This window comes from Chenopodium album, chromosome 6, assembly GCF_948465745.1.
Source record: "Chenopodium album chromosome 6, dcCheAlbu1.1, whole genome shotgun sequence".
Taxonomy (NCBI): Eukaryota; Viridiplantae; Streptophyta; class Magnoliopsida; order Caryophyllales; family Amaranthaceae; genus Chenopodium; species Chenopodium album.
The window spans coordinates 69,407,670-69,432,378 of record NC_137839.1 but is presented as its reverse complement, the minus strand read 5'-3'; the positions used below and the strand labels follow the sequence as shown (position 1 = coordinate 69,432,378).

Sequence of the window (24,709 nt, the reverse complement as noted above, 5' to 3'; positions counted from 1 at the left end):
ATTTTGGGTTTAATTGATTTTATGAGTGTCTTCGAAATTTTTTATGGGTTTCTTCGAATTTTTTTTGGTTTAATCCACCACGAACACATGCATGAGCAAGGTTAGGGTATTATTTCTTGATTTTAATTCGATTTATTTTTTATTTTCTGGGTTTTTAATTGATTTTCGAATTTTGTTTTATTTTAATCGATTTATTTGTTATTTTTATCGATTTTAATTTGTTTTTTTAAGTGATTTTCAATTTTCTGGTTTGGTTAATCGATTTTTAAACTTATTTTAATTCGATTTTTTTTTAATTTCTGGGTTTTTTCTCTCGAAATTTTTTTATTCTCTGGGTTTTTTTTCTTCTGATTTTCGATTTTAATTTTTATTTTAATCGGTTTTTTTTTTCTGAGTTTTTTTTATATATTTTTATTTTTTGATTTTGATGTTCTGGGTTTTTTTTCTAGGTTTTAAACTGTTTTCTTTTCTTTTTTTTTTTTCCGATTTTATGGGGTTTTTATTTTTTATTTTTTTCGCAGCTAAATCATGTTAATCGATTCATTTTGGTTGTTTTAATTGGTGCAGGTATATGGATTTAGATCTTAAATTGAAGAATCAAGATACAAGTATATTGTGAAGTTGTAATTTTTTTTTTTTGTGATTTATATTGTAATTTTATTTATTTTTTTATATGTTGTAATTTTTTTTTTTGATTTATACACTGTAATTTTTTTATTGATCTATACTGTAATTTTTTTGATCATATATATATATTGAATAGATTGAATTATATTGATTGTGATGTTCGATTCATATTTGGTATTCTCATTTAATTCTAGTTTATTTAATTAAAAAAAAAAAAAATGATTATTGGGGGGTTTTTGGCACCGGTTAACCGGTGCCAAAAACTTTGAAATATTTTTTTGTGGGCCTTTTTGGTTAACCGGTGCCAATTTCGATTTTTGGCACCGGTTTGAACCGGTGCCTTTTTGGCCCCCTTTTTGGCACCCCTCACATAGGCAGCGGTTCAAACCGGTGTCTTAGACCGGGTTTGAACCGCTGCCAAATGCCTTTTTTCACCTAGTGTGTCCAACCCGATTTTTTTTTTTTTTTTTTTTTTTAATTTTGCTATGATTTTAAATTAAAATGAAGTGTCTAAGTGTCCAACTCTTGTTCGAGTGTCGAAAGGTGTAGCACGAGTTTTTCAGGTGGTCTGATATGAAGAGTCTAAGTAATATAGAGAGATCAGCAGTTGAAATTGATACTGTTAAGTACCAAATTAAAACTTTTTTTTTTTTTTTGAGGAAATTAAAACATCTATAATTATAAGAATTAAACAGATTCAACTTCAAATTGATTTTATAACCTATGGTATCCTAATCTCTCTCTCTCTCTTTTTTTTTTTTTTTTTGAAACAAACCTAATCTCTTTTATTAATCAACTCAAAATAATAAACAATCTATAAACTCAAGTCCTTCCTTTAATACTTCATGAAGAAGCCATTCCCTCACAAAATGGAAAAAATTGATAAACCGTGTGGTTTTGTATTTAGCATAATGGAATGAAGTTCCTTCCTTTTATAAATAATAAATTGTATTATATGACTATACTAGGTCTATGTTTACGCACGCGTTATGTATGAAATGATTTAGTAAAAAAAATGAAACAACTAATGAGCTATTCATCAATTTAATTTAATATTAAAATGTATAAATTTCAACGATAACGTACAATACTACAATTAGATACGGAGTAGTATTGGAATATATAATGAAAATTCATATTTTTAAAGCTCGATCTACATTAGTTATAATATATAGATCTAACTCATTTTTGGAAAATTTGGCATGCATATCGGGTTGTACATGCATGGATTAATATAGCTTTGTTTCTGAATGATCAACACAAACTTAGGCCCTGTTCTCTTCACCTAAAATAATATTAAATAAAAATAATTTCATTTCAGTAAAAATAAGTTCAGTTCAGTAAAATTAATTTCAGTTCAGTAAAAATAATTTCAGTTCAGTAAAAATAAGTTCAGTTCAGTAAAATTCAGTTTTCTTAAAGAAGAATTAAAATAGAAAATTAGTAAAAATAATTTCAGTTCAGTAAAAATAATTTAAGTTCAGTAAAAATAATTTCAGTTCAGCAAAATTAAGTTCAGTTCAGTAAAAATAAGTTCAGTTCAGTAAAAATAATTTCAGTTCAGCAAAAATTAAGGTGAATCAAACAGGGCCTTAGTTGGTATAGCACAAGCACAACTCGTTCGAGCATGAGACGCGTTGGCAGGACACGTAGGACTACCTACATACATGCCTTGAACCATGCTCAATTATAACCGATATGAACTCTTTGGCCCTATAAAGAAATAGAGGGAAAGGGAGGAGGACTAAATCCATTGTTTGGATAACAATTAAAGAGGTGAGGGAATGGAGAGAAAAATTGTCGTTGTCTACCTTCACATGAGTACTAGGTGTTTACATGGCTACACCAAAGTATCTAGGAATGAAAATTTTATAGTGGTTGTTTGAAATATAGCTATTATAATATTTTAATGATTATGTTCTTCATAATTGACATATTTTCTCCAAGTAATAAATTATACTACATATTACTTTATTTTTGGTAAAAATAGTATTATCAATATTCTTTTTTTTTTTTATCAAATTTTTAGTTTCATTTATGTAATTATTATTGTTGTTGTTGTTGTTCATTGTAGATATGATTTGGACCAAGGACGAAGGAACGAGGGGGGGGGGGGGGCTGGTGGAGGCCCGACCTCCCCGGTCCAGATTTGCTGCCCATATATTATATCTGATAGCCCTAAAATTAGTATATATATTATTCAAGACACTTATATAACAATAAATATAACTTATCACGTTGGTTGGGTAATGTTTTACTTAAGAAGAGGGTTCCACTTCAAAGGCAAATTTTTTTTACAAAAAAGTTAATAATCAACAAGAAGAGAGTCTTTTTATTCAATGAATATCGTCAAAACTTAACTAAGGAGTAAAATGGAGGATGATTTTCTTAGAGATGTTTTGGTTGTATACATAGAAAAAGATATTGTCGTAGATTTTAGTGTTTAATTTAATGTTTGATTGATGATTTTGCAACTATAAAAAAATCATAGAATACGATTTAACTAATGTTTTTTTGGTGACAATAAAATATTAGTACACTTTAATTTTTTCCATCAATCTATTGTCTAATAAAGTCCGGCCCCAGGACTTGAAAATCCTGGCTTCGCCTCTGATTTGAACTAGGGATGGCAATGGATCTAGACTCGACCCGGATATGTGGATCCAGATCCGTTTTTCACGGATCTGGGTCTTCAAATTTTGGACCTGACGGATCCGGGTCCTGCTGACAAAAACGGATCTGGATCTGGGTCTGGGCCCTAGACCCGGATCCAGATCCGTGGACCCTTTTTTTATTTTTCCTATTAAAAAAAACTAAAACTGTTTGTTTCTTTATTAAAAATGTTGATAATGTTAGTAATGATAAAGATTAACCCTTTCAAGAGATGAATTTTGGATGTTCATATTATATACATTATCGTTGTTTTTTCACTAGCTCATATGTAACATCATTTTTTTTTTTGTTTATAATTTTAATTCAAAATATAAGTGTATAAGTTGGTTAATTTGGGGTTGAACTTAATAACTAACAACGTAAATTTGAAATAAATTTTTTAATCCGAACATTACATTTATTGCAAAAAATTAGGCAAAATATATTGGACCCGTTTTGGACCCTGATCCGGGTCTTCATTTTCAAGACTCAACGGATCCGGGTTGGATCTAGATCCTATAAATGAAAACGGATCTGGATCCGGGTCCATCCGGACTCGGTCCAGATCCGACCCGTTGCCATCCCTAATTTGAACCGATCATATTGTTTATCATCAAAATAATATGTTAGTCATATCTCAAACAACCGGTAAAAAAAAATCTACTGTACTTAGGAAGGACAAGTTTATGTTTATGTCAATATATATGTTATTAATTGACAATTTTTACGATTAATGTTTGTTTTTTTTTTTTTTTTTTTTTTTTCTTTTTTTTCTTCTAGGAACACTAGGCTATCCTCTTGAGAGGGAATGCCTAAATAAAGATGCAAAATCCTGACAATAACAGATTCGATGAGGTGAAAAAAAAAGGCCAAAAAAAAAAAAAAAAAAAAAAAGAAAAGAACAAAAGCAAAAGGCATCGACAAGTTTTCTGTGCAATGAATCAAGAATTATCCAATGAAATCTAAACATTAAATCAAAATTAATCAATCATATATCGCAAGTTAACACCTTAATTAAGTCATTAGATTTAGCCTTTTTCACTTTATCTTTATTTTTTTGAAAAATTCACTTTATCTTTAAAAACATCTTTATTTGTGTAGTTAATAAACTATCAAAAGTGCGAAAGGAACAACGTATGCCACCAAACCAAATTTTCTCAACGGCCATTATGAAAGATGCACTCATCCTCTATGTTGGATATGCTTTTTCCAAGTAATGCTATTCCTTTTAGCTTCAATTTATCCTTTTTTTTTTTTGGAATCATAATTTTTGCAAATTTCTAACTTAGATGCCTTGGAATAACTATTAGGTTAATTGTAATTTAATCACTTAACAAAAATAAGATGGTATTTACTTAAGCTTCATTTACAAATTGCTCGAGAAACAAGAATATTTATCATTCATCTTTGTAATTTTTTTTTTTTTTTTTGGTGTTTAGAGAGCCACAAGGGCGGGTGATGAGAATCGATCCTAGGATCACCTAGAACCGGGAGGGGAGCTCTAACCACTTGAACTATCCCTCGCTCTCATTCATCTTTGTAATTTGTTATTATACTGTAGTTTAAACTCGTGTTTTACACAATTTTAAACAATTGAGGAATTATACAGTACATATTACATAGTACTTATTACCTTTAATTATTGTAATTATTTTTTTCAAAAGTCATAACAAGCACTTTAAAAAATACTTTTAGCATTTAGCAATAGTAATATGACATGGAATTTGGAACCTTGAGTCAATTAAAGGTAGCTTTCAACGTTAAATATTATGGTAAGTAATATTTATAATGTTAAGTAATGGTTTGCTTTAGGGGAGTTGCTTTAACAAACAAATCTTCTTATTTTATGTAAAAGCAATCTCCTTTCCAATAATATTATCTGTTAGTTTGAATTTTTTTATTTTTTTTTCTCCACACTACGTCACAACATGCAGACGATGCAATCATACAAACAAGCATTTTTGCGTCTTTATCTTTTTTCTTGGCAAGGAAGAAAGATACGGAGTACCAATTTACATTTCTTGAGGTTGCTTTAAGACGAAGTTTATTTCTTTTATGGTGAAATTCTAAAACAAATACTAATTGAGAAACTAATTATATACTCCGTAACAAATAACTAGAGCGATTTTCATAAATAATGCTAAAATAAAAAATAATTTCGTATATATGTCAGTTTTAAAATTATTTCCCGTGATACCGTACACTTAGGATTAGTGTATGGTTGTAAAATCCGAGGCTATAAACCGCTAATAACAATAACGGATTTTAAAAAAGAAACGCTAATGTCATTAGCGGTTCATTTATTAAAACCGCTAATGTCATTAGCGGTTCATTTATTAAAACCGCTAATGTCATTAGCAGTTTATACTTAAAATACTCAGTAACTTATTAGGCTTAATGTTTAGGTTCTTCAAATAGAACCGCTAATGGTATTAGAGGTTCTTCAAATAGAATCGCTAATACCATTAGAGGTTCTATTTGAAGAACCTTTAATACCATTAGCGGTTCTATTTAAAGATCCTCTAACCATTACAGGTTCTTCAAATAGAACCACTAATGGCATTAGAGGTTCTTCAAATATAACTGCTAATACCATTAGAGGTTCTTCAAATAGAACCGCTAATACCATTAGAGGTTCTATTTAAAGAACCTCTAACCATTACAAGTTCTTCAAATAGAACCGCTAATGGTATTAGAGGTTCTATTTGAAGAACCTCTAATACCATTAGCGGTTCTATTTTGTGTAAAACCGCAATCTTTATTAGCGGTTTATTAATAGCCAAAAAACGAACCAATAATCCGAGCCTACGTGGACGGTATGGTGGGAAATATTTTTTAAAGCAACATACACATGGAATTATTTTTTATTTTAGCATTATTTACGGAAATCACATATATGCACTACAATTTGTTATATAATTCTTTAAATAAAAATGGACAAATTAATGGAGATGGTTAGTCCCTCCATCTCCCCCCGGTGTGACCAGAGTTCGATCCTCACCTCATCCTTCCCTTGATAGGAGAGGTACTTTCGTATCTTACCTAAAAAAAAAAAATGTTTGTAGGAGGTATACTAGATTTCTTGTCCTTGAGAAACAACTACCGCATCCGTTTCTTTAGTCACGTTTGCCAACGCACAACTTCAACCATTCATATATTTAATTACCGATAAAATAATGAACATCATGACGAATCTAACAAGATCCCACATGATTATATTTTTCATTATGTATAAACCACAAAACTCGATCAAAGGAAAGTGTGTGAATAGTGCTAAAATCAATACGTGTCAACTAAATAAAAAAAGAGGTAGTATTACATTAGAAGTTAGAACATAACCATTTTTTTTTTGACAAAGAGTTCTATAAATGAAAAGCATAATTACAACCTAAACTAAGTAAAGAAAGCAAGATTACACAAAAGAACATAACCAGTTAACCACACTATTTTTGCATTTCATGCCAACTGAGATACAATTAAGGATGAGTCCATGTCAGTGGCAGTGGTAGTGTTATCAAGCTTCCACTTTAGGCAGCTAGCCCCACAACGATCATGCCAGCCACATCGTGTGATACCAGCCACCCCAAGGGTTAGACACACTTACCGTGTCATACCGAGTCATGTGGCTCACTAGCCACCTTAAGTTTTATCTTAGATATTTACATTGAGACCAAATTAATCATTCCAGCACACGAGCTAGCAACCAGTCGTGCACGCATACTCACATGCTGCTCTTTGCAAAAACACATCCAAGCCATGGCTTACAGATATGGCTGTGCAAGTTGTTAGCTTGTTACAGTATGCAAGCAGCAAGATAGCACAGGGCAGTGGCAACTGGCACGTAAAGTTGAAGATCCAAACACAGAACTGAACTTTGATGCTTTATTTTCAAGGAAAACTATCATATAGATATAAGGAAGCAGAAGATGTTCTACGGTTCTACCATAGGAGCTTACAGATAAAAAAAGCCAAGAACCTACTAAGAAAAGGTTTACTTCTGTATACAATAGGAGTGACTACATTAAGAACCTACGTTAGCCCTACTAATTAATTACAGAATAGATACTATTCACAGTTATGATCACAGACGCAGAAATCTGACTAATACTATCAAAGGACCTGCTAAAATCAAGGCTGTTCTAGAACTAACTGCAAAATTGCACCCAACAAATCAGGTATCACTCCAGCTATCATCCTCACCATCATCGCTCCCAACAGCCTGCATGACACAATGTTAAGATAATGAATATGATTCATGATGTTCATTGCATGCGAGTTAAACCAAGGAGTATATGAATTCATGCCTTTGTATTGCAATATCAGACATGGATATTGCAGTTGCTCATACAAATTGTACATCATTTATAAGCTTTTAGGAGTATAGATTAAGTGAATAGAGTCATAGACAGACTAATTTATGCTTTTATAGTCCAAGTGTGTTGATATATGGTTCTACTTGCTTGATTGAAGGATGTACCTATCCCCATAGGATGTACCTATGTTCAAAGGGAACCTCCATCATCTAGCTACCATCAAAGTTCTTGATTTTACACAAGGCTGATGAGGATGTTAATTCTATGTTTGATACACGCCTCTATGGCTCATTATGGATCGGTACAGGAGATTTACATAAGGGGCACAGGAAGGGGAATGATATTATGCACTTCTGTTGCTTTTCCGCACCATCTCTAACAGCTTATGTGCAACACCAATATGCATGTAAATGATTTCACTGCAACGTGCATGCATCCAAATCTACATTTCATTAGCATTTCATGCCATATAGGCCACTTTATTCACAACCTACCAGAAATTTATTTGCTATCAGAATTTAAAATGGATGCTAGCATCACATTCCAGTGCATAATAGAAGAGAATATCATTACCTGGCGAATTGCATTTGCCTTCTGCAGGATTGCTGTAATCTTGTTACTGGTGGCAGGAGTAGGTGTATACATTGACCGTGTTGGTTCTGCACGCTTAAGATTGAAGGACTGAACATTCCAACAAATACGAAATGGTCAGTTAATAAAAATACAAAATGTCATAGTTGGACTTTGCTGCACAAATTCAGTAATAACAAGACTAGGATAAGATGCCATCGCACATACATACTCTTAGTCTATGTTCTCTACCTTTTCACCTGGAATAAGGGTCTGAATTAAATATGGCTTTGGTATGGTCAGATATAATTACCTAATTAGACATAAATGACCATACTTGTACACCAATATATAAGAAAAAGTATAATTAAGTGGTATTTTATTAGTCTTAAAGCATATTTCCAAGTATTTGGCAATAAGCAAATGATAAAAAGGTCTTTAAATCCAAATTGTCAGGTTTAACTCACTAAGGTGGCGGCCCGATTAGGCTCTGAAAAGGGCGTATTTGGGCAAGCCAAAAACATTTTTTTTGTTAAAAACCCAAACCCATCCCAAAAAATCCGCTTTGGCCCAACAAGCCCACCACTTTTTTGCGGGTTTGGGCATGACATTTGATGTTAAGCCATACCCCGACCCAAATTTTTTACCACCTCTCCCCATATCTTTCTTTCAAGTCTTGTGTATTATATATGTAGCAATTCCAAATTCAAAAAACCAAGCCCATGATGGTTTCTTTATGATACAAGCACAAGAATGTTTTCATACATACTATCCGTTCTGCTCACAAGGTTTATTTGAAAAAGTGATATCAGAAAATTGGACTTACTTTTGTTCGGATTTGGTGCAGAAAATCCCCTTTGTCATCCAAAACTTTATCTTTTTCGGCATGATATGGTTGTTCTAGTCCAAACTTCTGATCTTCCACCTGTTGGATGCACCAGAAAGATCACCATCACATAAAAAGACAAAATCCAAGTAATTTGAAGAAATATGCATTACAGCATAAATTAAGAAACTAGACTGTGTTAAGTGAGCTGAGATATGCCATTATCACCTTCTTAGGTTTTGTAACTGTAGCAGACTCCTGAGTTGTGTTCATTAGCTTAGCTGAGTCAACCTTAGCTGGGTGAGTAATGGCAGAGTTTGAAAGCTTAGGAACAAAAGATTGACCCAGACTAACAGATTCTTGATCTTGGTTGTCTTCTACTTCATCAAACAATAATCTGGAAACCCGCCACTGCATAGGTGGGAGAGGTGGCTCATGCGTTGGCTCCTGTAGATGGGAAGAATCTATTGGAGGATTTAGACACAGTTTCATTTCTTGACAACCAAATGGATTTTTGGCATCCAAAATTGGTAAGCCAAATGAAGAATGAGACAGCAAATGCGCATTGCTGACAGATGCAGAGCCAAAATGCATGTTTCCATGATCTGCTTCTTCGAGCTGTGGTGAGACTGAGGCTGAATCTGCTGAAGAGATTCTGTGCAATCCATTATAAAGTGTGTGGTCGTTACTTTCTGTGGAATCGCCAGACTCCCACTGTTCAGAATTTGAGTCAGACAGATGGCTGTGGGATTCATCTGACATGTAGGCATATGATTGGCAAAATGTATCATCATCAGAATCTGAACCAATATCATGCTGCAACTTAGTGGACTCAGGAACCAACTGAAATGTAGGGAAAGCATCTAAAGTGTTTTCATAGTGATCAACCCCCTCTGGATATTTGAGCTTTAGTCTGGACGTATCAAAGCCATCAACAGGTTGGAAAGAGATCTTCATATGCTCAAGAGGTGGTGATGGTGGTGGAGAATTTACAGGAGAGTTTAACTTTCCTTTCAAGTTAGACTCAGATACTGAGTGCAAAGCAGCATCTTGGCATCTATTATCAAATTCAATAACTTTTGAGGGGCTACTACTTTCACGTGTTTCATAGTAACCAAGTGGCCCACTCTTGCGCAGACCATTTTTCAGCAAACCACGACTAAGCATGGATAACAGTGACGATCTATCTTCGCTTGCACCAGGAACTTCAGATGATGCATTTTTCATATTACTACCGATTTGAAATTTACTCTCAAGAGGCAAGGCATCACCATTACTCTGATCGTGGATCACTGGATGATTACTTAAGCCCTTATCATGGCCTGCAGATGTATCATGTGTCTTCTTCAATCTTTGATGAGACAACTGCTTAGAGGAACTAACATCTTCACCGTAGTTGCCTAATTTACCACCATGCTCAGATTTATTTATTGCTGAAGCCAGTCTTCCTCCAGGATCAGCCTTCTGCATGGCATCAAGAGTACTTTGACCAACTTTCTCACCATTACTAGCAGGAGTAGATTCCACAGCATTAGGCATGAACACAACAGGTTTTGAAGGCGCTAGTCCAAACAATGTTCCATTTGTCCAGAGAGCGATTGGATCGGAGGTGGATGACCCAGCTGATACTTCCATATGTGGTCCACAAATAATCCGCCTATCACCACCAGCATCAGAACCAGATTTTGGCATTTCACAGACTGCAGGTTCCACATTTACTGCTGGATCAGTATCACAAAAATCAAAACTCTGGGAGACATTGCATTGGGTATCTGACTTGCTGATTTTCACAGACTGTTCTTCAGACAAGCATGATACAACGTCCATATTCCGGCCTGCTACTGAATCTGGCTTGTCAAGGGATGACCAAGCGCGATCTGGAGACAAAGAAGTGGCTGAAGACACAGAACTAGTTGACCTCTCTAACTTTCCTAAACCTTGGGGAACATTGGAGAAGGTATCTGACTGGTTGATTTGCACTGCCTGTTCATCAGATAAGCACGTTGGAACATTTATCTTCTGGCCAGCTGTTGATTCTGGCTTGTCACAGGCTGATTTAGTGCGGTCAGGAGACAATGTACTGGCTGAAGACACAGAACTAATTGACCTCTCTAAATTTTCTAAACCTTGAGGAAGATCAGAGAGGATAGCTGACTGGTTGTTTTCCACGGAATGTTCTTCAGATAAGCACGGTGGAACATCCATTTTCTGGCCTGCTGTTGATTCTGGCTTGTCATGTGCTGACCAATTACGGTCAGGAGACAATGTATTGGCTGAAGACACAGAGCTAGTTGACCTCTCCAAATTTTCTAAACCTTTAACGTTAGAGATGGCAGCTGACCCGTTTGTTTGCACGAACTGTTCTTCAGATAAGCATGTTGCAACATCCATCTTCTGGTCTGCTGTTGATTCTGGTTTGTCATGGGCTGACCAAGAACGGTCAGGAGACAATGTATTGGCTGAAGACACAGATATAGTTGACCTCTCTAGATTTTCTAAGCCTTGTGGAATATTGAAGAGGGGAGCTGGTTGGCTGGTTTGCACAGACTGTTCCTCAGATAAGCACGTTGCAACTTCCATTTTCATGCCTAAAGTTGATTCTGGCTTGTCATGGGCTGACCAAGTACGGTCAGGAGACCATGTATTGGCTGAAGACACTGAGCTAGTTGACCTCTCTAAATTTTCCAAGCCTCCTCCCTTATGATCATAGTAGTGACTTGTAACTTTTAATGTTTGTCCATTTGTCACATTTTCTCCTAGCTCATCTTTAAAACCTATTGCTAGTACTTCCTTTTTCATTTCGGTCTCAAAATCACTTTCAGACTCTGATTCAATTGTATTGAGTGCATCAACAAAATTTTCTGTTCCACTGTCAATATCATCAAACTGGTTCCACTCAATCACTTGCACACTGTTTCCACCTTCGGTAAAAGTATCCACTTGACTAAAATTTTCGGCATTTTGTTCTTCCAGTTCCCAGTGGTTCCATTTGATTAGTTTCGTGTTATTTCCATCTTCAGAAAAGTTATCCATCGCACTCGCACTACCATGCTCTGCAGTAATTGTATCCAATTCTGGGTGGGTCCATTCGACAACCTTCATATTGTTTCCACCTTCAGAATAGACATCCCCTTCATCAATGTGTTCTGGTTTGACGGTCTCCAAATCCTGCTCGTTCCATTCAATTACTTTTACATTGTTTCCACCTTCACAAAAGGAATCCACCTGGCTAACGTGTTCAGCATTGATTGTTTCTAATTCCTGCAAATTCCAGTCAATTGCTCTAACATTACTATCACCTTCTGTAAAGGCATCCACTGCACTAACATGTTCAGAATCAATCATTTCCAGTTCCCTCTTAGCAATATCAAAATCAGCCTTAAGAAAATTTTCAGCCTCATCTGTTCCCTGCCTCCTGTACACTCGATCACTTATTGAGTTGCTCTTAATAGCTGATTCTGGAAGTTTTTCGTCAACAGACAAGTCCGCCACAGGAGTGCAAGATTTTAGATGAGGTTCCAAATGATGCTTTGGAAGGTCGATGTTTTTCTTAGAAAAATCACCTTCCCCAACTCTATCATTCAGTCCAGTTGGCTCCATAAAGTTCCCAGAACTAGTTCTTCTCATGTCCCACACATTAGCTTCAAAACTTGGATTACTTCGTTGTTCAGATAACTCGTATACTTGATTGGCACCCTCTCCATTGACAAGCTCAAACTCAAGCTCATGAATGGAAGTGTTATTCGCGAGCACTTGTTGAGTATCCTCATTCTCATAATCAGCTTTCATAGGCTCAACCGTTTCCAGCAGCTCATCCCAGGTGGCACTAGAAAATCGAGGGACCGTAGTCTCAACAGCATGACTGCACGGTTTATCATCACTGTCAATGGCAGGCTGCTCATCAGGGTATGTTGATCGACTAGTATTTACTTTTGCGTGCGTTGCTAAAGAAGAGAATCCCTTATTCTTTGTTTCATCAGGCTGTGTAGATATGGTTGGATGAGAATCACATTCAATAAAATCCACGCCATCCTTTGAGCCACGTGAATCTGATTGATCTCCCAGATCTGATTTGAATGTCATGTCAAAAGTGGAACCTGTATGTGACGGAGAAGATTGCCCATGGCCTGTAGAAGAGAATTGCATCCTGAAACCATGAAGTATGAGTGTTAAGCTCAAAAAATTAAAATAATTTTTAAAAAATGGCCATGTTGCATCCTGAGTCAGTCAATGATTTTTTGCTAACAAAAACAGGTGTAAATTAATGGTTACCTGCTGCTGCCATTCAGAGTTGGTGCAGACTTAGGGAAATTTCCACTCCGTTGCCATGATCTTCTTTTCTGTAGAGCATGGATGTTAAACTAGGTTTCTTGATATGTTAGTTAATATAAATGTACTGAAAATCGGATCAATAAGTTCCTAAAGACTAGACTAAAATTGTTTTTACATAAACATTTATGAAAATTCTGAAATTTAGTGGCAAAATATTGTGAAAATCTGGATACACGTAGTTCGTGAATCAGCAAAACCATTTTCACAGAGAGGTAACTATCACTGGATGACTGGAAGATGGTCATTTTTCTGAAATTTCATCAAAGACTAAACATAAAAACGAGTACTTTATACCAACTAATTCTATGTGAATTCATCTTTACATTTAAAAAAAAAAAAAAAAATGTACCTTGATTTTCCGAACTTTTCTTTCTCGTTGAGATTTCTCACTGATAGATACTTCAGAACAAGTTGATGCCCTCTTGAAAAAAGCTGGATCTGAGTATCTCTTTAAGCAAGATCCAGGGCCACCAGAGTCAAATCTGAGGACAACAAACTATGCATAAGAAGCACATTGATTAGAATCAGTTACAAGCTGTTTCTTAAGCCAATTTCACCTGTCAAGTAACTGCAGGCGTGGAGGTTCTCTGCTCTCTTCATATGAATCCATGATAAAATGTGGCAAGTCATCACAGACAAATAGATTTCGCTCAGTTCTGATATAAGCATGCCGTTCAGAGCCTGCAAAACTGCAACCCTTGAGACAATTTCCAAAGGATCAAGTTAAACATGAAAACCAATCAAGAAAAGGTGTCTTCTTATTCTTTTAAATATATATTTTTGGGGGAGGAAATAAACCCTTTAAAAAGGTTATAAGGAACCATTTTCAAGCTGAGGGATGTTATTCATTTTGTATTCTATTCTGGTGCACTAGAATGTAAGTCGAGCTCTCTGCTACCACATCACCCTCAGAAAATTAAGGTATAATAAGAAAACTAGCATTGTACAGCAGCTGATACGAGGAAGCCCACGTCATAAAAAGGAAAATAAGCTAAGACAATCCATATTTTGTCCCCCACCTCTTTCTTCTAGCTGAACAAAATAGATTGTCCTCAAATTGATAACTTATCTTTAAGAAAAACATTTGGTGGGGAGAAATGTTTTCCCGCATAGAGTAGAGATGAGTCCCCAAGATGCCAAACTACTCACAAATAGCTTAAGAAAGTGGGTTCTAAATCCCTTTTGTTTAACATAACCAGCTGTATTCTAAAATCATAAATTCAGTTTGTAAACATGCAAAAAAGTTTATGTTTCTATGAGGGATAGATGGGTATTCTAACTTAACGTAAGAGTTCTCGTTCTTGCCATTTTGATCTTGGGCAACCCATAAAACATGTTGAAGCATACTAAGGCTCATATTAAAAAGGCCCAATGGGTAGAAAGTAATTTATCATCTACTTTGATCATGATATAGACACCTTAAACAAGACTAGAACATTCTCAGCTAGAATTCTTGAAGCAAACTCTCCAATACTATCCTTCACACAATTCTAAAGAGACCAGCAAGCTCTATCTCCCTAAATGTTGACAATTACTCTATTAAGTCTACTTATTCCACAATAATAACTCTAATTTGTGAAAGTGCCCTCTTTTGTGGTGAGGAAACACCTTGAAAGACAAAGCCTAAAAAGTAGGACCTTCATTGTACTTTCTAGTGAGAGTGTTGAACTTAAGCTAGTTGACTAGCCTACCCTCTTTTCTAAACTTTCTTTTTTGTCAGCTTCCTAACCTTCCCATATCCAACCATATGCGAAAAATCAGCATACATAAGTTCACAAATTAGTAAACTACTGTCAGACAACTATTCAATATATGCCTTATAGAAATTTTCTATTACTTCAATAGATACATTGATACAATAATCTAGTCATAGTAGTCAGAATGTAAGTCGAGCTCTCTGCTACCACATCACCCTCAGAAAATTAAGGTATAATAAGAAAACTAGCATTGTACAGCAGCTGATACGAGGAAGCCCACGTCATAAAAAGGAAAATAAGCTAAGACAATCCATATTTTGTCCCCCACCTCTTTCTTCTAGCTGAACAAAATAGATTGTCCTCAAATTGATAACTTATCTTTAAGAAAAACATTTGGTGGGGAGAAATGTTTTCCCGCATAGAGTAGAGATGAGTCCCCAAGATGCCAAACTACTCACAAATAGCTTAAGAAAGTGGGTTCTAAATCCCTTTTGTTTAACATAACCAGCTGTATTCTAAAATCATAAATTCAGTTTGTAAACATGCAAAAAAGTTTATGTTTCTATGAGGGATAGATGGGTATTCTAACTTAACGTAAGAGTTCTCGTTCTTGCCATTTTGATCTTGGGCAACCCATAAAACATGTTGAAGCATACTAAGGCTCATATTAAAAAGGCCCAATGGGTAGAAAGTAATTTATCATCTACTTTGATCATGATATAGACACCTTAAACAAGACTAGAACATTCTCAGCTAGAATTCTTGAAGCAAACTCTCCAATACTATCCTTCACACAATTCTAAAGAGACCAGCAAGCTCTATCTCCCTAAATGTTGACAATTACTCTATTAAGTCTACTTATTCCACAATAATAACTCTAATTTGTGAAAGTGCCCTCTTTTGTGGTGAGGAAACACCTTGAAAGACAAAGCCTAAAAAGTAGGACCTTCATTGTACTTTCTAGTGAGAGTGTTGAACTTAAGCTAGTTGACTAGCCTACCCTCTTTTCTAAACTTTCTTTTTTGTCAGCTTCCTAACCTTCCCATATCCAACCATATGCGAAAAATCAGCATACATAAGTTCACAAATTAGTAAACTACTGTCAGACAACTATTCAATATATGCCTTATAGAAATTTTCTATTACTTCAATAGATACATTGATACAATAATCTAGTCATAGTGGTCAGCTTTGCTAAAACAATTCCCCCCCCCCCCCCCCCCCAAATGATAAAACTGAACTTCTTCCAAGAATGTGCCCTTATGCTTTGACATAAATATGTGACTTAAAATTATGATCACCCACATCAAACATAATATCAAATCTGCAGAGTAACGGTAAATAGGTTCAGAGATGCAATCACAAACAGATTTGATACTCGAACCAGATCATCCACAATATCTAAAGAACCCAAATGCTGATTGGGGACAAATCAGATTCACGGGAACTTATTATTTCCCAGACAGTAAACAACATATATAAGAGAGAAACATACCAGGTGTATAGGCAAATCGCAAGTGGTCTGTTTGTGAAAGTATAGCCTTCTCAAGTGAAGGAAGTGAAGCTTCAATCCGTTGAACACGATTAACCAATTTACGGCTTCTAGATGAGGTGGAGGCAACCTGCTCTTGCAAACCATGAAAAACTTCAGCTGCAAACCTACACATCCACAACAGATGAGGGAGAAAAAGTCAGAATTTCAGCTGCAAAATAGGTGACCATTTAGTAGTATAAAAGGACATACACCACTTTCTTATGGGTGAGCCTGCTAAACAGCACGAATCATTTCAGTACAACCTGCTATACTACTTTTGAAAGCAGTGAATTCGTCTTTTACTTTCTTTCTTCCAGACTTGTATTATAAAGATGAGAAAGGGAATCAAGTCTGAATTGGTAAGGTAATAGGCTGAACCAGTGATATAGATCGCCAGTAAGAAATTGGGTAGGGGTACACAATTCACCACAAATAGGCCCAAAATCCAAATGTATCACTTTCATGTATTAATTTGCCTTTTGCCATGTGCGGTTAATAGGGGATTAGTGAATTAGGTAACTATGGGCTGAACACAGGATTTCATGCTGGATTGCTGGGTGATAGTGGTCTCTGTAGAGAAAGAATAGCACGGTACACAGATGTAAAACATAAATCATGTTCCCTCACAATAAGAACACAGCTATGTTACTTCGACACCCTGCTGTACGTCAGCTGTTGTGTATCAGATACTCCAACACTTCCACATGACACCACCCAAATATATAGTCTCTTTATGAAAATTTACAAAAACTGGAGTGTGAGGAGGATCCGACACAATTTCAAACACAACACCAAAATCCGATTATGGACTACATAGGAAGTTAGGAACAAAGGGATTTTAGAGGTTGAGTTTATCCAATTTTACATCTAGTCAGAAATTGTGCATGAGAACAGTCTCCCTACCATTAACAACAGTCAGGAACAATACGATAGCCAAATATGAAACAGTCATTAGCAAATTTATCATAGCACCACTTCAGGGAAACAGCCCCCTTACCATTTTAAACTTGTTATAGGTAAGATTGCCACTTGGGTGTGTCTTCACCTCCCAAGACCCCATCTAAGCAAAATTATGCTGAGATTCTTTTTATAGTTGTATATAAGTATCTTAGAGATCCATATTTCACCTTGCTCTTGGTCACAAAACCTATATGGTTGAGCACATGTCTAGATTCAGTTTGAAAATGCTTACTGTAAGGATCATCGCAATTTACAACCTACTATTTACTTCAAAGGCTTCTGGGATCAAGTACCTTGTATAAAAGTACTTAATCCTTGTTAGAGAAGACAACCGAGGGACAACTTCCACCCCAATAACAATTGAATCACACAGATGTGTTTTCCTTATCTTTTCGATTAATCAAGGCGGAAGATGGCGAGTCCTTGAATCAGCGTTTCCCGACTTCCACCTTGAGGACAAGGTGAGTCTTTTGGGGCGGGGTATTGTCATGGATCCACATGGTCAAGGTGTCCAGCCAAGTCAACCACCCATAAGGGTCTATACAAGAAGGAGGTAAGTCAACTAAGGGGGGAGAAAAAGCAACAGCAGCAGCAAGCACTCTAAGGAATTATGGAAGCTCCAATTAAGAAGAAGACAAAACTAATTAAAAGGAAGAGAAGGAAAGAAAGCAACTTAGTTTCTTTGTGTTGATTAATGTTTTTCTAATTTAGCTAAGTATCACATGTAAGCTTCAAGGTCTTCCATGACCATCTTAGTACAAGTAGAGTAATCTGAGTTTTAGGAAGGTATCCAAAAAATTGAGTGAATGACATTGAGAGAGTGGTGGCCTCAAGCTACTAGTGAGAGTGATAGCCTCAAGTTATCAATTGTAACCTTCCTCTATCTTTAAATTAATCAAGCTTTAAGCCTTCCTTCCCATTAATTATTGCAATACATTGTTATTATCCGGTTACCGAAAGTCAATTCATTACATATTCATGGGGGCTTTGTTGGATGTTAAAGGAAAACACATCTGTATGATTCAATTGTTATTGGGGTGGAAGTTGTCAAGCCTCAACTGTCTTCTCTAACATGGTCTGATCTTTAGTTTTATGTAGAGCATTTGCTTAAAACTGTGGATCGATAACTTATCACCCATCTCTATGTTGATCTTGTTAACGATTGTTTTTCCTTCTCCATCTATGCTTACATTACTCAAAGTCTCATAGACAAGAAATTCTTTTATAGAGCACAAGGCTACTCCACGGTGTATGCCACCAACCCGAAACCCAAAACCAGGGAGAGGGAGGTTTGAGTGAATTCAGTAACCCGAAACCCAAAACCAGGGAGAGGGAGGTTTGAGTGAATTCAGTAACTCTGATCATTTAAACTAATTACTATAACAGAGTAAGACTTCTCATGACTCAAGAGAATAAGCATCAGCTGATGCAATTTCCTTAAGCGCCCAACAAAGCCCTACTCTGTCAACAACTAAAGGAAGAATCCCACCCTAGTTCTTTTGTACTTCAACTGATAAAACTCAATGATAAGTCCATAAGATGCTTTATCTTCCCTAAAATATAGAACTTATTTGCTTTCCTAGGCAACTTCTTCTACAAAGAATAAGCTCTCGTAACATATTAAGATTTAGATATTCATGAAATGTTAACATTGATAAGAATGAGAAGGATTTTATATGCATATTTTTTTCTATTGAATGTGCACACTTTTTTTAAGTAAATGTACAAAAAATGAATAAAATTCTATGTTCATGTTTTTTTTGTACATATTGCGTTTTTCCGAAAATCTAGAAAATAGAACCAGGTCGAAATTTAAATTTGCACAATTGCACATTCAGTATTATATACTTAATCCTTCTTATTTTAAGAAAATATATACTTAATCTGATCCATATTACTCCATTACACGCAACATACCCTCTTAATGAATTCAAAAGGAAAAGATGGGTTGTTGAAACTAATGAACACTCTTAGTGTATCTAGGAAAGAGATAACAAAGGGGTAAACTCTTCCAATTAGTCAACTTTAGACTCTTGCCTATACCTATACTTTCAATTCTTCTATGACATCTTTCTCAGTGTGGTATACTGGTTAACCAATTTAATCTAGTGGTACGACTTGTATCGTGGCCTATCTGTGAGAGGTGTATTTGCATTCTTCTCAATTGCATAGATTTTTACTCAATATTCACATAATAGATCAATTTCATAGACTTAGCCTATGAAGTTATTGTAAACCTTTTCACCGTAATGGTTATACGAGATGATGAAGTGAATCTTTCAAAAGGAAATCTATGTTAGATGGTTTAGACCAAACTCATTTCAAGTTGGGCTCCAAAACCACAAGCATGTCCCCTTTCTCATTCACATGACCTTTCCAAAGCCAAGACGCAACTACACTAATAAGCAAAATAATTATTTCATGACTCTAGGTTATAGCAACTTAGCCAGAGTATATATCATTTTCTTGTTAATCATAGTTCAGACTAATCTCTAAACTATAATTTCTTTGTATCTTCTAGCAAGTGTAATCTGAGAAAAAACTAATCAAACTTATAACCCTGATTATTTAATTAGGAAATTGACTCCCATAGGCTATTCCTAATCTAAGTTAAAATTGGCGTAAAAAAAAAAAAAAAAAAAAAAAAAAAAAAAAAAATCTAAGTTAAAATTTATAAGGTGTCCAAAACATATCCTGTCAACAAAAGAACCTAATGCACATCAAAATAAAAATCAGTTTGTTTTGAATTTCTGTGCTTTGTGGTAATTCTATAGCATAGAGTTGGTTGGAATTGTGGTTATACAATGATCCAACTTCGTCTTTGTAAGACTACCAGAACCTCAAGAAATCTAAAATTTCTTTTTTGCCCACCTTGTCTCCATACCTTATTCTGTAGTCAAAAGATTTTTCTTTGACATTATCAATCACCAAAACAAAAGAGAAGGGGCTTCGGCAATTCTTGTATCTTTAATTGTTCTAAGATTTACAAAAATTGAATTTTGCTTACAATATTGATCATGGCTCTATTTAGGAAATGGTTCTGGCATTTACAAAAATCGAAATTAGATACTATTTTTATCACGGCTAAATTTAGGAAATGAGGGTAGGCAGTAGAACCCCTACACTTTGAGACTTTTACGCAAAATTGGATAATAATTTAAATAGAACTTTAGATGACATCATTGCATCTCACGATATGATAGTTGCCTTATTTGCCTCTTAAAGGTGTTCGAGGGAATGAGGGGCAGTGCACTATATGCTATGAATGTTTTAACTTTTGAGGTGGAAAAAAATCAAAGAAACCTCCAAAAGCTCAAAGCTTCCTAGCAAGTTATTATATCACACTGTGATCCTCTCGCCTTCATATACATTCTTTTTTGCTGTTGTAAGATTTTACATTCATATTAGGACAGCTAATCTGGGATAACCAAGCTTCCCATATTAATTCAGTCATTAACAGGACCACCAAGATCAAGTGATTATAGATGGGACAACAGATTGTTCACAAATTCAACCACAACTCTAAATTTGTCATCCTCTCCCACCAAACACCACATCCCAATAAGTCAATTTAACAGAGAACTCCTATAACAGACTTAGCCCTCGCATCAAAACAAACTACAGCATGACTATTGACTACCACTTCTGAAACAAACTGTCATTACTAATCACTACAATGATCCAAAATGAAATCAAGCAAACACTCCACCTCTTTGCTTTTCATTAAAGCATATCAGCAATCTCTAACTTCTACTTTGTTTGGAATTATCTCACCCACAGGCGAAGCAAATTTCATGAGCTCTGTTGCATTCAAACTGAAATGTCATTGCTAAAACGGGTGACAGAAAAGTTACTTGTAACTCCCAAAACAGCTGTCAAAACCCCAAAGCTTTAGCTTCCCATACCACAACAATCCTACAAAGGACCACCAAGCTCAAGTAATTGCATGCAAAAGGGACAAATCAATTTCTCATTGACGTCCTAACCTCCAACCATCAATGCTTCAACAAACCATAACTTCAATATGGCCGCAACCACCCAAGACAGTCAGCCACCCTATCCCATCCAGAGCAGAAAATGAAGCTAAAAATTTATCAATACTCGAGTACAAAGTAAAAGTTTTTCAAAGGTAAATCATCATTTGCATTTCAATAATATACCCAGAATTTACACATGCACACTGACAACAAAAGCGGGTCTTAAGTCTCAACGGCCAAAAATTCTCTCTTTTAGCCAAAACCAAATGAAAATAAATGCTACAATTTCTAGCAAAATCCATTATTTCATATTATAACATGATTAATTTCCATGTATATAGTAGACAAAACAAAGTCTACCATAATATTTATTAAAATATAAAAATGGAAACTTAAAGTCTACAAAATCCACAACACTAAATTAGTGAAGAAAAACAAAAGCATATAAAAGGCAGAAGAAACATACTGTGCAAGATCACCTAATTGGCGAAGAACACCAACAAGGCCAGCAACAGCCACACCATCAAGAACAGCTTTAGGATCTTCAGACTCAACTGCATCTTTGTAAAGCTCTTCAACTCCCAAACCATATTCATTTTTCACTGCAAATCTCACCAACGGCATCTTCTTCTTCAACCCCAGAAGATAACAGCTACGACGCCAAAATGGGGATAACCCCAGATGATTTTAACAAGAATTGATAAAACCCCAGATGAAATTAATGGGGAAAAACAGATATTAAACTAACCCCAGATGATTTTTATGGGAAAATACAGGAATTCAGTAAACCCCATACGATTTTAATGGGGAAAAATAGAAAGTAAACTAACCCCAGATGATTTTAATGGGAAAATACAGGAATTGAAGTAACCCCAGAAGATTTAAATAGGGAAGAACAGAATTTGAAGTAACCCCAGATGAAATTAATAGGGAAGAACAGAAATTAAACTAACCCCAGATGAAATTAATGGGAAAAACAGAAATTGAAGTAACCCCAGATGATTTAAATGAGAAAAACAGAAATTGAAGTAACCCCAGAATATAATTTGTTAGGGATAAACAGAAATTGAATGAATCAAAAAGATGGTAATGATGGATTACTGTACGAAGTGGGGAAATTGATTAAGATTTAACAAACAATGCAATAAATATGAGAAGAAGAGAGAGAAAGTAGTAGGTACCAAGAAAGGAGCAGCTGAACTGCAAATTGAAGGATGGATTTGTTGGTTTATAGTATATGGAAAGAGCAAAATAGCAGAAGCAAAAGTAGTACAAATTCTACTCTAAAGCAACAGCTGCTGAGCTGATGATTTTAATGGGGTTGTTGATGTAGTTGTTGTTATTGCCAACTCTACAAGGTACAAGGTATTCCTTCTTAATCAATTTTTGATTTTGGATTTAATTTTGTTTTTACTTTGTGTTTTTTGGAGCCTTATATTTGAGTATTTGCAGCAACTGAATAATGTATATGGTACTATAAATGTGGGGTTATGGTAGAGACAGTGCTGAAAAGTAATGCTCAAGTGAGCTCATCTTTTTTGTGAAATTATGACTTGGAACATTTTGCCTTCTTTCATGGGTCGGGGGAATCTCTTCTATCTTTCGAAAAGATTTTATGGTCGTAGTGTGGATCTATGGCCATATGGGTGGTAGCGAGTCTAGTCTGTTTGAGTTTTTTGAGTTACATATGAGATTTTACAAGTTAGGATTTTTTTTCACATTATAATTTGATTTACATGTTGATGTCAACTAGTTTAATTGATTAACAACATTTTAAAATGATATTCAAGATTTAATTTCAAATCTCAACTACATAATTGTCATTATTGCTCTTTCTACACACCTACAAATCTTTCACTTGTGTAATTACAAGGCTCTAATATGATAAACAATTTAACAAAACATATTTATAAGCATACTGTAGAGCTACTTTTTATCCACCAGTATAACAATTATCTATTCATTGTATTAAAATTTGAGCTTGTATGATGCACTAATGTCGTAAATTTAACAATTTAGCAAGGTTTTATGTCGTAAAATTCATAAAACGTATGTTACATAAGCAAAGGGATATAAGTATAATGGTTGTTGGCTTGTTGCAAAACAATTCTTTGATCTCTTCAAAGCCTCATTTTTCTTCTTTCTCCTACATCATTTTCTATATATATGAATTTGGAGCATCACAATTCCCTCACCAATAATAACATCTTTCCTTGATGTAAACTTTCTACCCATAATTGTAATAGTCTTTAGATACCTTGAAGGCAATGGTATGCAAGCATCTCTAAGCTTTTAAAGTTGTTTACTACTCACATAATTCACTTCATCAGCATTAATTATGTATAAAAATATAGTTTTGTTGGATTTTGATAAATTCATTTCAATGTACGTAGTATATTTTTTAAATTGTTAACCTTTTTATATTTTTCTAATTGACAATTAAAGATATTAGGGGTCAAAGTCATGCATTGACAAATATGCACAAAGTCATAATAGAGTAACCAAAGGAAAGCAGAGGAATTAATACTCATACATAATTAAGTGATATAAGTAATAATCCTGAACAATTGTATAAGGAAAATGCTACAAGTAATTCGGGATATATAGATGGATTAATTTAATAACTTTGACATTTTTTTATTCCAATATACAAATTATTGAGGTGTTTATGCAAAATTTAATTGGAGTAGTGTCACAAATTATATTTTTCACAATTCACTAATCAATTTTGTTGTTATAGTCTTAACTTATACTCTTTCATTTCTAATTATCTGCAATAGTTTAATGTTTGAGCTATTCAAATATTCGGTGAATTCAAATTCCAACAAATATACAGAAACATATACATTATTATGTAAAATGTTTTCGGATTAGTATCGATGCATATATTATTCAAAACATTTAACTTTTGATATTTTTAGGTTTTGATGGTAAACCTAGATACCTAGTTATTAGTCCAGACGATCCCCGTATCATTATAAATTTATTACTTTAATTAAACTATATATATTTTAACTTGTTTGTCACTGAGAGCTTAAGTGGTGTTTTTTTTTAAAAAAAAAAAAAAAATTAAAGATGATAACTTGTCTTGATGACACGTTATATATATTTTAACTTATTTGTCACTGTGAGCAAAATTGATGACACGTAGCAAAATAACATGTGTTGCCATGAGATTGAACAATATATATATTTATATTATTATTATTATATAAAAATAA

General features: G+C 34.7%; 1 protein-coding gene across 3 annotated transcripts; it reads right to left on the bottom strand.

Moving 5' to 3' along the window:
• Nucleotides 1–6,605: 6,605 nt before the first annotated feature.
• LOC145636208 (uncharacterized) lies at nt 6,606–22,871 on the bottom strand. 3 transcript variants are annotated; one of them, XM_081687700.1, is made up of 9 exons: nt 21,955–22,871; nt 16,513–16,676; nt 13,878–14,001; nt 13,670–13,802; nt 13,261–13,328; nt 9,217–13,135; nt 8,989–9,087; nt 8,166–8,273; nt 6,606–7,498 (listed from the first exon to the last, which is right to left on the bottom strand). In XM_081687700.1, exons 1-9 carry the CDS (start codon nt 22,110–22,112, stop codon nt 7,451–7,453), a joined length of 4,821 nt encoding a protein of 1,606 aa, XP_081543826.1. In that variant the 5' UTR covers nt 22,113–22,871; the 3' UTR covers nt 6,606–7,450. The 3 variants fall into 3 exon arrangements, with proteins under 3 accessions (XP_081543826.1, XP_081543828.1, XP_081543827.1); XM_081687701.1 differs by lacking the exon at nt 6,606–7,498 and adding an exon at nt 7,535–8,011; XM_081687702.1 differs by lacking the exon at nt 21,955–22,871 and having other exon boundaries at nt 13,878–14,009; nt 16,513–16,629.
• Nucleotides 22,872–24,709: the final 1,838 nt, after the last annotated feature.